At 43.8% G+C, this 14068-nt stretch overlaps 1 protein-coding gene and 1 long non-coding RNA gene across 6 annotated transcripts in view; one reads left to right on the top strand and one right to left on the bottom strand.

The window, feature by feature from the left end:
• Positions 1-14068, top strand: part of EYA2 (EYA transcriptional coactivator and phosphatase 2) — a 217088-nt gene that overhangs the window by 138393 nt on the left and 64627 nt on the right. For all 4 annotated transcript variants that reach the window (XM_057503051.1, XM_036902084.2, XM_036902087.2 and 1 more), the window contains 3 exons: positions 357-534; positions 7188-7333; positions 12994-13077. In XM_057503051.1, the coding sequence (XP_057359034.1) occupies positions 357-534; positions 7188-7333; positions 12994-13077 (408 nt within the window). The remainder of the gene's footprint in view (positions 1-356; positions 535-7187; positions 7334-12993; positions 13078-14068) is intronic.
• The window catches only part of LOC118920741 (uncharacterized), a 78604-nt gene continuing 75557 nt past the window's right edge, over positions 11022-14068 (bottom strand). For both annotated transcript variants that reach the window (XR_008997992.1, XR_008997993.1), the window contains exon 3: positions 11022-11914. This is a non-coding gene — a long non-coding RNA (uncharacterized LOC118920741). The remainder of the gene's footprint in view (positions 11915-14068) is intronic.

A 14068-nucleotide genomic window follows, 5' to 3' on the forward strand; every position in this document is an offset into this window, starting at 1 on the left:
AACAGCCCAGCTCCCTTGCCCCTGGAAAGAGGGTTCTGAGATGTGCATTTGATTCCATCCCAGTGTTTCCCTAAGAGAATTCACTCCAGTCCCTACTTAGAAGCCCCTGGATTGGCTCTTTCCCTTCTTCCCTTCGGTGTCTCTCTTCCTCACTCCCCAGCTGGTGTCTCTTCACCTCCCAACTGCTCTGCTTGCACTTGCAACCTTTGCTTTTGGGGAAAGTCCTGCCCTCATAGGGCTTTTATTCCAATGGGGAGAGAGATTAGACACAGGAGAGCAGCCCACTTGCCGCCATCAGCCTGTGCTGGGCTGACAGAAGCCTCCGCACTCACAGCCATGTGTGTTTCCCTTTCTAGGACTATCCTTCCTACCCTGGCTTCCCTCAGAGCCAGTACTCCCAGTATTACAGCTCGTCCTACAGCCCTCCCTATGTCCCGGCCAGCAGCGTCTGCCCTTCACCCCTCTCCACGGCCACCTACGTCCTTCAGGAGGCATCTCACAACGCGCCCAGCCAGAGTTCTGAGCTGCTTGGCGGTACGTACACTCAGTGTCGCATGGAAGTTCATAGCTTGTGGGCTGAGCTCTTTCATGAAGGGTGGACTGGACATAGGTCCTAGTTGTAATGAGCCGGCCACCCAAGGGCTAAATCCAGACCTCAGATATATTTGTTCACCTTTTATCTGTGTGTGTGGGGTGTGTGTGTGTATGTGTATCTAATTGTACCCCTGTTTAAAAGTCAGAATTTTTTTCCTAAAAGTTCTAATTTCCGCCTTCTCTTGAAAGGAGATCTGGTCTCTGTAGGTCCACATTTGTAAGTGACAACACTTAGCTGGAGCTGAGTAGTGTCTGCCCCACTTCTGCACACACCATTCCACATCTAGCCAGCTTACCTCCAGTTTACTACCTGCCTGGCCCATGCAGGCACTGGAGCTTGAGGGCCCTGGTCTTTAAGGAAAGGAAACTTGTATTCATTGCTCATCCACTATGTGCCAAGCACATGCCTGTGTAGTCTTCTCTAACCACTAATTTATATACTAAATCAACATTTGTGAAACACCTGCTGTTTTATAGGCACTCCTTCTTTTGGGAAATAAAATGAAGTGCAGTATAGACTTGCTCTTTGCAGACGGGAATCAAATAGCACACAAATATGTAAAACTAAGTCATAATCCTCATGAGGAAAGTCATACGTAGTCCTCACAACATGTTTGCAGTTACCGTCTTCCCCAGATAAGAACAATGAGGAGTGTTAAGGAACTTGCTAGGAATTGATGGAGCTGGGATTTGAACCCAGGCTTGCAGGGCTCCATAGCCACTAGCCACCCACAGCTGAGACTATATTATCTAAAATCCATTTGGGAACAGAAGGGCAGAGGCCTTCAAACCATATCATTGTTCTCTCTCTAATCAGAGTCACCAGGAATTCTAGAATCCTTCAAAAATCTTTACACGTGTACCTTTTCAATGGCGCAGCAGTTAGTCAGGACTTTTTTAACTTCAAAAACTAGAAAATGCAATTCAAACTAGTTCAAGCAAAAAAAAGTCCAGGAGTTCAGAAGATAATGTTGGGACTTGGTCTCTCTCTTCCTTCTACCTCTGCATTTTCGTGGATTCATTTCACTCTCAAGCGGGCTGTCCCCCTGTGGTGGCAAAGATGGCCACCAGCTGCTCCAGGATTCAAACCTGCCTGCCAATCTACTCCTCGGAGAGAGTTCTTCCCTCTTAACAGATCCTGAAGAGGTGCCGGGTAATGCTGCCATTGACCCCACTTAGGTCACCTGCCTATCTTCAAACCATTCTCTGTGGCCAGTGGGAGATGATGCTGGGATGGGGCAGCAGACCTGGGTCTCATGCCCACAGCCCCGAGCTCTTGCTTGGGGTCAGCCCCACCCAGGCCACATGGACTGAGAGTGAGGGAGACGTGATTTCCCAAAGAAACCCAGTGCACTGTACCCAGAAGAAGACATCAGAGACACTGGAGGGGGTCCTAAATATCAGGTATCCACAACCTATGGAACCCCCCTAGATTACATGCAACAGTAAGAGAGTCCATGTCCTGGCCCCTTGGTGATATATATCCCTGGGCTACTAACTCACCAGCCTGGAGATTCATTAATTCATTCCATAAATGTGCTTGCTATGCACGTGTCTTTTTTATGAGATGGTTTAGGCTAATCAACATTAAGTGATGTGACAGCAGTAAAATTAGAACATCCAAATATAAGGTCACTATCACTGCATTTTGTTCCGTTTTCTTCTTTTCTGACACATACTGATGTTCTGGGGCTTTGTAGAAGCTAAGTTGGCATGATGGTATGTGGACACAAATTCAATAAATATTCATTGTCGATAGTTAGAAAAAGAATCATAGTGAGGACTCGCCTCTTTTGTTACTGAGGTTCTTGGAGCAGCTGTTGCTTTTAGCCCTTGTATTTCCCGTCACTGGGGACCGAGTAGTCACCACTGGCTTTGTCGCAAACGGAGACAACATAGCTAAGTTCTTTTTGGTCAGCTTTTAAGGAAGTTTAGGGCTCAAGCATTGATTTTGGCTATTGTGATCTCATCACAGAGTATTGAATGAATTACATAGTACCTATATGACAACTTCCAAATTGCTTTCTTCGAAGAGTATGAAATCCAACAAACTTTTCTTTATCATAATCCTGAATTTTCTTTTTCTTTTACCATCTGTTTTTCAGTTTGGTCTCTCCAAACTCTTTTCAGAGAGGAAATATGAGTGGGAAATCTTCAAGTAGATGCCCCTATCTATCTATAATTCAGTGGTGAACTGAATTCCAAAGATTTCCCAAGAATTTGGGCTATGCGGGAAGGCCATCTTTGTTCCCTGTCGAGAGCAAACAAAGGTTCATTGTGTCTCTTTGAAATATTCCTTTATTGCTTCCCCCTGTTCTTCATTTATCCCTTGGTCTAAGGTTCAACAATAAGTGGTTGAGATGGTTTTTACTGTGTGTCTAACAAGCTCTCATAAAATCTAATGACATAAATAATTGTCAGCTATAACCAAGGTCTCTTGCCTCTTTTCCCCAGTGTCTGTTATAAAGGAAGGGCATGCAAGTGTGCATGTGTGACTCTGTGTGCACACGCGTACACACTCGGGCACGCTCATAGAATTTCCCATAAAAACTCCACTTTTGAAATTATCCAGGATCTTCTTGAGTAGTTTGGTTCCAAACTCTAGAGACTCAAGAGGTTTATGTATTACGACGGATCATACTCACTCTTTACATTGTCTGGCTACACTATCCTGATGCACTTCTCTACCCCCAGCCCCCAGCCTCCAGCCCAGTCTGACATGCATTAACAGTTTTATGAAGCCCCCACGATTTGCGGATGATTTCAGGGCAGTTTGCCAATGCTCAGGGCACAGTCTGAACCTCGGGTTGCTCAGAGAAAAAATCCATCAGTAGTGGTTGCTTTCAGCCTTTTTTTCTTTTTAAATATTTACGTATGACACAAATGATCTAAAATGAAGTTATAGGATCTTCTTAACTTCTTAGATCATCTCCCTCAATCAACAGAAGGAGAAACTTTTAAAATCTCTCAAGAAACTTAGGAGGCTCTTCCTTGCAATTTGGCAATATCTAATAAAATTAAAAGAGCATGTGCTGTTTAACCCAGTTATTCTACTTTTAGGAACTTATCTGAAAGAGAAACTCATACACAGGTACAAAGACTTAAGTAAAAAGAATATTTATTGCAATATCTTCATAGCAAAAGACTGGAAACGCCTGAATACCCATTAACAGAAGTCAGGTTAAATAAATTATGGTGTATCCACTGGTGACACATTATACATCTGTTAAAAAGAATAAGGACCTGTGCTAACATAAACATTTCTCTGAGCTATTGTGATTGGTGAAAAAAGCAAGGTGCAGAACTATGTGTTTAATATGCTACTGGCTTTTTTAAAAATATAAGTATACTTTTATACCCATATTTGGGTAGGAAATTTCTGGAAGGATGCAACAGCAACTGTTAACAGTCATGTTCTCTTGGGAGGGAGCTAAAGAGCAAGGAAAAGACGATGTAATAGATAATCTATAGGCTACTCCACCCAACAACAGCAAAATACACATTTTTTTCAAGTACACACAAGACATTTACCGAAATAGACATATTCTGGACCATAAATCAAGTTCCTTACATTTAAGAGGATTCAAAGCATACAGAGTATGTTTTCTGAGAACAGTGGACTTAAATTAGAAATAAATAACAGAAAGACTTCTGGAAAATTCCCAAATATTCAGAAGCTAAATAACACACTTCTAAATAACCCACATGTGATGGTTAATTTAATGTGCCAACTTGACCAGGCTGAGAGATGCCCAGATCGCTGATAAATATTATTTCTGGGTGTGTCTATGACAGCGTGTCTGGAAAAGATTTGCATTTGGATCAGGAGACAAAGTAAGGAAAGTGGCCCTCACCAGTCCAATTCCCTGAGGGCACATATAGAACAAAAAGGCAGAGGGAGTGATCTCTCTCTTCTTAAGCTGGGACATCCTTCTCTTCCTGACCTCAGACATTGGAGCTCCTTGTGCCTTTGGGCTCCAGGACTCATACCAGCAAGACCTGCTCCCACCTCTCGCTTCCCTCTCCCCAGCCCTCAGACCGCCAGCCTCAGACTGGGAGTTTTATACCGTCCGCTCCCCTGGTTTTTAGGACTTCAGACCCCAGCTGAATTATACCACCGGCTTTCTTGATTCTCTAACTTGGAAACAGCAGATTGTAGGACTTCGTGGTCTCTAGAACTGTGTGAGCCAGTTCCTATAATAAGTCTCCTTATATGTATTTATATATTTTTTCTGTTTCTCTGGAAGACCCTATTTTACCATGAATCAAAGAAGAAATCAAAGGGAAATTTTAAAGTATCTTGAACTTAATGAAAATGAAAAGACAACATATCAAAATGTATAGAAGGTCACTAAAATAGTACTTACAGGGAAATTTATATCACTAAATACCTCTACTAGGAAAGTAGGAAGGTTTGAAGCCAAACACCTTAAGAAACAAGAAAAGGAAGAGCAAATTACACCCAAAGTAAACAGAAGAAGGGAAATGATAAAGATGAGCCTGGAAATCAATGAACTCTGAAAACTCTAGAAAATGTAAACTAATTTGAGCCAAAGAAAGCATCTCCTGGGGAGGGGACCAGGAGGAAGAGATCACTAAAGGGACTACAAGGAACCTCTGGATTTGTTCATTATCTTGACTGGGTGATGGTTCCATGGACATATATATATATATATATACACACACACACACACACACATACGTCAAAACTTATCAAATTGTGAGCTCTTAGTATTTATGATTTAATGCATGTCAATTTTACCTCAATAAAGCTGTTAAAATAAAAGTAGAAACATAAAAAGAGAGAAAGTAGAAGAGTAAAATGAACCCATAAATTTCTCCAGCCTGTGTACCTCCGGCTGTGACCTTGAACTTTGACCCATCATTCTCAAGAACATATAAGGTTGGAGAAAAGGCTGCTTTATTTTTGGCACCCCTAGACATTTCTTAGGTGGTTGGCATTCTCCCCCTTCTTAAATAATATTTACCTGGATTTTACTGAGGTCAACACTTGTTTCTAAGCCCCCATAGACTTAGAAGTACCAAGTGCATCAGGATAAACCTTATTTATGACTCATAAGCATCTGTGAATTTATTGACACTCTGTTCGTCATGCTCCAAAAGATAATCTTTGCTAGACTGATGTTTGGGAATCTCCATTGCCACACCCTGAAAATGGGGAGTTGGAGGTGGCCCAGCAGTCCTGACAACTCAAAATCAAGTCTTTTCTTATTATGTCCTTAGCCTGCTAAGAAGTTTTATAAATAGTAAATAAAGTTCAGTCCTTTGGGTTTTGGAGGGCAATAGTCCTTCCATGGTAGGGGGATGGAAATCAGTGCATTGCCAAGTATTTTTAGACAAAAGTGTTTTCCCCCAATCATCCAAGACCTGGAAATTATGGGAGGAGAGGTGGAGTCCACAGGATACATTTGGGAGCTAAAACCAGCAGCTGTAAAACGAGAAAGCAGGACGGGATACCCTCTAAGGCTCCACCCTCGTTTACACTTCTGTCACTCCAGCTACAAGGGCAGGCCCAGGTTTTCGCTCTGGCCTACCACTAATTCTCAGGAAAATTAGGTCATCTCACTAAGCCTCAGTTCCCTCATCAGTTAAACACAGATAATAAAGTCTAATAAAAAGCCATGTATTTAAAACTTCTGTGCTTAAAAAAAACTTTGGGACCTGAGTCCCGGGAGGGTGCTGCTCACTTGTTTGGGATGATGAGACAGTAGCTTGAGGGCAGGAATGTGGCAGCCTCTCGGTGCACAGTGTCCAGCACCACCTCAATGACTGCCTTCCACCCTACACCTTCTCGCTTATCCTTGTGTGTATGTGGGTCTAGTAGAGCCAGAACTCGATCCAGATTCCCTACCGCCATCTCCTAATGGCCAGCCCTGTATGGAGGCTTTTGTATATGTAATCTTATTTAATTCCCAAACTGGAAAAGCTCTTGATAAGTAAAGCTTCAAGGGCTTGATTGCAAGGGAGACTAGAGCAAACTGCACAGGAAGAGGCACCTAGAGAAGTCTCTCCACCTTCCACATTAACCCCACATGATGGGACCTTTTAAAAATAGCAGAGTTTGATGCTCTGCTACATATAAACATTTATTTTCTCCCTTCTGTCTGTCTAGGTATTCTCAGGCTTATGGGTAGCTAGAGAGTTGCAGACACACAAGTCTGTTCGTTGTGACTGTAGCTTCACTCCCCTTACCCACACGGCCTCCCCTCAGCAGACCCATGTGAATTCGGAACCTCCAGCGCCCCCATTCCCCTATCCAATGTATTAAGTCTCTGTAACACGCATCCCCACCTGGCGTATTGTGTGTTCACCTGCTTGTGTGTCTCGTGTCTCTCTCCTCTCTCTGGAATGTAAGTGCTGTGAGAACCAGCACCTGCTGGGTAGATCTGTGTTGGGTGAATGAGTGGCTAGGAAGGGGCACTTTAGGGCTGGACAGGGCAGTCACGATTCTTTGTGATCTTCACCGGAGGCGCTGCCACTACACGGAGTTAGCTGGTTGCGGTGTGGTATTTCCTGGGAGGAGACATTCAGCAAAGCTTCTGACATGTGCCCCCTTCCGCTTCCTACACCAGGTGAATATCACACACACAATGGACCTTCCACGCCGGCAAAGGAGGGAGACGCAGACAGGCCGCACCGGGCCTCCTCCGACGGGAAGCTCCGAGGCCGGTCTAAGCGGAGCAGCGACCCCTCCCCAGCAGGGGACAATGAGATTGAGGTGAGTCCGGATTGCCTGTTTGACTTGGTGAATGTGATCTCCATCTGTGGCCAGGGCAGGAGGGTGGGGGATAGAGTTCTCTGCAAGTCCATAGTGGAGAATGGCCCTCTGTGGTCACAAAGTACAGTAACAGAGAAAAGGGCACTTGGTGGAAACGTAGGGACAAATCAGGTTGGCCATAGAGCCTGCTGACTGACTAGGCCAGGAACACTGACCCCCGAGACAGTAAAGAGCAGTGGTTCTCAAAGATAAGCAGCAGAATTACCTGGGAGCTTGTGAAGATCCAGCCTGCTGAGCCCCACCCACAGTGTTCCGTTCAGCAGACCTGGAGCAGGGCCTGAGAATCTGCATTTCGAGCAAGTTCCCCAATGATGCTGATGTTGCTGGGTTGGGGACCACACTTTGAGAGGCCCCAGCAAAGAGGACAGTGAGCAGTGGACCTTCCCAGATGGGTTAGAGTGGTTTTGACCCTGAACTACATATTAGAATCACCTGGAATACTTTTTAAAATACAAATGCCCAGGCCCCATCCCAGACTAATTATACATTTCAGGGGAGTTCTGAAAGTTCCCTTAGTGATTCTAATATGACTTACATATTTATCTACCTGGAGACAGGAGGCTGGCTCAGATGAATTCGCGTGATTTCTATGATTCTGAGTTTCTTCAACAGTTGAGAAACTTCTTTCTCAAGCTGCACCGCAGATATCAATTAAGTCAGATTCCCCTCAGAGTGAAAGCTACCCTCTTCAATATTTTTTAAGCTCCCTGGGTGATTCCAACATTCAGGCCAGACTGAGAACCCAGCTAGACCAAGGATAAACCCATTTTTATTGTAATAAAGCACGTGTAGGATTATTGGTCAGGCACTGACATTTTTGCAAACAAAATCAGAGAGAAGCAACTGTCATTTATTTAGGGAGAAAAATGCACATGTTCACAAGTTCAAACTTCTTTGCAGAAAGCAGTCATTTGTTGGCTTGAGTGTGCTGTGAGCATACGGACAAAACTGGCCGAGTCTGGGTCAGGGCCAAGAAATCCAAATGTGTCATCATCACGTCCCTGCTCACCTTCCTGTACAATTTATGCAGCAGCTACGAAGCTCAGCTCACAAATTCAGACATGCAAACAAATAGTCATCTTATCATTTCCTTAAAATCCATGTAATTTTGACTCTGAGTCCCCATTCCACCAGGGGTGGTAGAAAATTCCATCTCATTGGCCCTGCCCACCCTCCCAGAAGTGTATGAGAATCGTGGGGTTCAAGTGGTCTCAGAAAACAGAATAAGAACCTCTGATGCCCAGGGTGTCTTGGGGGCTGCTGTTTCCTCGTTGTCAATGCCTGCAGTGGTCAGTGAAAATGCAGCCTTTCTCTGGGGTTTCAGTGCCTTACTCTGGGTCCAGAAATCCTTGTTCAGGACAAGAACCTTGGAGTATTAGCTATCATCCTTTGGTTGCATGCAACAGAAACCAGTTCTGGTTACTTAAGCAGGAAGGAATTGACTGGGAGAGAACCATGTGGAGAGAAGTCGTTAAGACCAAGGTTAGAAAGAACAGTAACAAAGGCCATACAGGAATCCAGGGACCCTTCAGGGCGCCACCCCTGCTGGAGAGAGAGCCATTTCAGATTCTAGTGCCACATCCTTGATGTTCCATTCCAAGGAGACAGCATTCCCACTGGCCTGGCTTGGGGCCTACGCTGGCCCCTGAGTGACAATCCCAGCAAGACAGCACACCGTGGAAAAAGAAAACCAGAGTGCTCTTAGAAGGGGATGGACGCTGGGTGCCCAACAACAAATGCCCACCACCAGGGCATTTGGTGTTTAGGCAATATTCACTAGAATACTGGCTACATATTTTGAACACTTGTCCACTATGCTTGATCAACCTCTGAAGCTTTACCAGCAGCCATCTCCTCTGGGGACCAGCCATAGAGCAAGTGTGCCCACATCCCGTAAGCCTACTCTCAGACCAGCTTTCCCTCTAATTCTTGAAGCCCTCTCCTTCCAACACCAAGGGGAGACCGCGCAATCCATTCCGCAGAATGAGGCCTTTGCAAAAGGCTGGAAGAAAATTCACCAACCTCGGGTCGTCCCTCCCATATTCCTGAAGATTTTCTGCATCTTGACGTGACAGAGCTATAGAAATCACAGAGGGCAGCATCCACATTAGTATCTTTCTTAAACTTTTTATTTGGTCGCCTGGCGTGGCTTCTGCTCTTGGTAGGAGACAGTGAAGGTGGAAAGATATTTTTCCATTAAACTGAGAAGGGGGTGGGGGTGGCATGGAAGTCGGGGATTATGGGGTGATATTATTCTGGAAACATCTGCTTCTTGATTCCAGAGTAAGTACCACGGCAAGAACAGTTGAAAAGGTGTGAGCTGTGTTTCACTTCTGTGCTTAATGTCAGCATGGAGGGTTTGCATGGGTCACACCTCTTAAGTCTTTGGCAGTTTTGCTAATGACTGAGACCCATGAGAGAAAAATTATGTAAAGATGTGGAAAGGGGGGAAATTCTGAGTGTGTATTACTTAAAATCCCTCCGCTGCAGGTGCCAGAAACCAACTTGAACTAGTTTAAGTGAAAAAGCAGAATTTATTTTAAGGACACAGGGATTCTCTTAGAACCCAAGGCAGGGGTACAGCAGAGTGTCAGCAAGGTAGTGGACCCAGAAGGTAGACAGGGCAAGGAAATGTGTTTATCCCTTCTCTCCCCACATGCCACAGAGAAAGTGCTAGAATCCCCATATGACATTGTCTTCAGGGCCAGCTGCACCGGTTACTCTGCTTCTACCTGAAACCAGGTCCTGGATTGTCTTTCCATCTCTAGTCCTCTCTTTCTCCATCTCTGGAGAACGGCCTTCCCTGTCCTTCCGATCATGTGGTTGCCAAGGGCCACCCAAAGATGATGAATTTCTTTCTAGGCTCAATTTTCAGTTCCCAAGGAAAGCGTCTGACCCCACTGGTTAGGGGCCCACCCTGCCTCAAACCACAGTGGGCTAGGGGATCGGGTCACCTGCAGAATGGCCCCCAGGACCCACTGAGTGTCTAGGGCAGAGGAAAAGAGTGGTAGGGGAATGGGGGGATGGACAGGCCTTCTGCAGAAGGGATTTAGTAGACAAATTAATGGGGTCTGCATTAAATTTGAAAATACTTACTGATCCTTAAAATGCCCTTACCAAAATCTCTAAGTTCCACTGATCTAACTTAGTTCAGATAAATCAGGACTTAGCATATTTAAACCCTCTTTAAAAACAATAGTTTTCAAACCTTCTTTTACTGTGACTTATAATAAGAACATACTTAATATTGTGACCCAGCACATACAAACACATAAATATAACTAGGCCAGAAAATTCACAAAATAATACTCAGATATGCTCATTGCTTTACCCCTGCACTGACTGGCCTGTTTCCTTCTAGATACCACCCTTCTCTTTACTTTTAAAGGCATGGGAAATGCCAACGTGGAAATACAGTCATTGACCACAGAGGGTTCTCAGACGTGGCCCATTCAAGATGGCAGACCAAGCAGATGCATTTGGCCCCACACCCAACACCAGCTAAACAGATGATCAGTCTGGGTTTTTGTTCATAAAAATAATGATCAGACAAATGAGGAACACCAACAGTATGAAAAATGAAAGGCCAAGATAAAGGAATAGGATAAATGACAGAGGTAATTTAAGAAGCAGAAAAGAATGTGAAAAAATACTGATTGGTTTCCTTATACAGAGTCAAGGTGATCTTGAGTCCATAAATAAGTAGAAGTTGTTGAGGAAGGAATGTTCAAAGACAAAGAAGGAGTTATTGGAAATTCTTAAGTGACAGAATCAAAAGTTTAATGAAAGGTTTGGGAAAGAAAGTTTAGAAAATCTCCCAGAACATAGATCAAATAGATAAAATTATAGAAAATATATATTTTTTAAGGATAAGCAATGACATTCCAAAAGATTGAATCTGACTACTGGGAATTCTAGAAAGAGAGAACAATGGAAAGGCAGGAGGAAACGATTTAAAGAAATATGATTAAAAATGCTTATTAAGTGCTGAACAGTATGAATGAAAAAAGACCACACCTTTGATGTTATACATATATTTAATGATATAAAGGGGAAAAAATTTTTAAATCCTAGAGAGAAAAAAAGGCAAAACTTATAAAGGACTGAGGATCAGTGCAACACCAGACTTCTCATCAGTCACGCTGGACACTATGAGACAGCAGAGGAAGTCTTTCAAAAATCTAGAGGCCATTATTTTCCAATTTGAATTCTGTACCCAGACATACCCTAGAGCAAAGTAAAGACATCATCAGATATGCAAGAATTCAAGATTACTTTCCATGCATCCTTTCAGAAAAAATAACTTAAGGGTGTATTTAAGCAAAACAAGGAAGAAGTCCAAGAAAAAGAGAGACTTGGGGCCCAGGAAACAGTGGATCTTACCCAGAAATGCAACAAAGGGAAGTCTCAGGATGCAAACTAGAGATGCAGCAAACCTAGAGATGATCCAGTCCCCACTGGAGCATTCCGTCACTGCGGATGGACATCTCTGGTCCAGAGGGTGTGGTTGAATTTGAAATTCTAAGGAAGGCACATTTTGGAAACAAGAAAAGAAATCAGTTAGTAAACTCCAGCAGAAACAAAAAGTTATTCCAAACAGGCATGATTCCTATGTGAACAGACAAGATTTAATTGGGATGGAGTGCCGGGAAGGAGAATACACATGACCTTGATGGTAGGAACAGTCTCCTTCAAGTGGCTTCAGGGTTATTGGACACACAGAGGGGCAAGTGAAATCCTAGCACATTACTTGGCTCTGCAGTGAACAGTAATCACAAGATGTAAATGCTCTTTACTGGTTATTAACTTTTAAAATCAACATATAAACAGAGCACAGAAGATTTATGTACAGTTATCAAATCAAATGCACAAACCAGTTCATCCACGTTGATAAAGCAAACGTAAGGTTAAAACTGATAAACACTAGAGAGGGGAGGAGGCAAGGGAAATGGTAGGCGCCCATATTCATGTCTTCCGTATGGGATTTACTGTTTAGCCGAGGGAGAATGCCTAAAGCCGATGGAACTGGAAATAGAGGGGCTCACATATGTGAAAATATGAAGTTCTGGAGAAATGAGGGAGATTGCCATGAGCTACGCCCTCCTTTCACATCGCCCCGCCAAAAGATACTGTCTAAAGTCGGCAAATCAGTAAGGAAAGGTGCAGTAAGTGTTTTAGCATTAAGGAGGTGAGCACCCGAATCGCTAAAAACAGAAATGTTTGGTACTAGTTGGGCTTATGCTGAGCAGTGATGTAAAATGGTAGTATTTCACTTTGTCAAATGAGTTTTTATGATTTTTATTATTGTTTTTGGACAGAACTCCTTCTTTTCTGAGCTTTTATGTGGAAGGCAAAAAAACAGACTGCTCGGTTCTGGCATCTAGGGGTTGATAGGAGACCAAAAAGTGGCCATCAGAATACACTTTACACAGCTGAGGTTGGCCGGGGACTCAGTGACACATCAGTGAGTCACATGTTTTATAACTTAAAGATAATGTTTTTCAAGACTCCCTTCTCCTCCCAGGGAATTATTCTGCAGACATTAAGTCAGATGCAAGCGAGTCCATTTGTCTCCATTCTCTTCCTCTCTTTCATCACAGCGTGTGTTCGTGTGGGACTTGGATGAGACAATAATTATTTTTCACTCCTTACTCACGGGGACTTTTGCATCCAGATACGGGAAGGTAAGAATCCATTTTGTCTCTCTCTCCTTTTTTTTCAACAAGACAGCCTGTCCAGCTGGTTTGTCCTGGGAATTGTGGGGGCAGCTTATGAGGCAGCTTCTCCAACAAAAGCTGCCCCTTCGAGTCAGCCTGGGTTTGAGGAAGCCTATGGAATTTTCCCCTGACATGTGAAAAATTAATTAGCTTCCTCTTCTATTGTCTCCCATGCCTTTTCTTACAACACATGAAGTGTTTGCTTGGTAGGATATAAGCTCGTAGTCTTCAGCTGTCTCCCTCCTAAGAGGGCTAGAATGTGCTGCAGCCAAAACCAGTAATCTTAGCTAAAAAAGAGGTATTTTTCTACTTCCCTCTTGTTTATCTTAGTGTCTCCGGCAGATGAATTTAATTTTCCTTCCGTTTTTCTGAGACAAGGGGGAGGCATTTTGTCAGGTCCAGCATGGATCTGAGCAACAGCTTCGCAAATGTATCATTCAAAAAATTATGTTGGGGAACCATCCAGTAGAATTCAGGGCAAATGCTACGGACTGATTGGTGGTGAACAGAAGACACACTGAAACCACCTTAATAATGCAAAAGCAGACCCAGTTGCCAAAGGCCAAACCCTGCTGACTCTTTGCCTTCACCCTGTGGGCTTTCCACCGAACCACCTGCGGAGACCACCTCCTCAGGGAGACCAGTGGGCCGGGAGGGCAGAGCTTTACGAATAGGCAAGTTACCGTCTCATCCGGGGTGAGCGACCTGTTGGCAGCTGTCTCCACGCATGGGTAAGAACCGTGAGACTCACCAGCGCCTGGAAAATATTTCTGTTTCTGTTTAGAGACCAGGACTATGATTTGACATCACCTCGTGGCTTTTCCAGCTGCTCGTGTTTTTTATGGGGCTTATAACAAGCTGGATGTGTAATTAGCAAGATAGATTTATCATCTGCCATTATGTTGTAAAGAATATAAAAATGGTGTTGGTGGTGCAGAAATCTCTTGCCACGTAGAAA

This window comes from Manis pentadactyla, chromosome 5, assembly GCF_030020395.1.
Source record: "Manis pentadactyla isolate mManPen7 chromosome 5, mManPen7.hap1, whole genome shotgun sequence".
Taxonomy (NCBI): Eukaryota; Metazoa; Chordata; class Mammalia; order Pholidota; family Manidae; genus Manis; species Manis pentadactyla.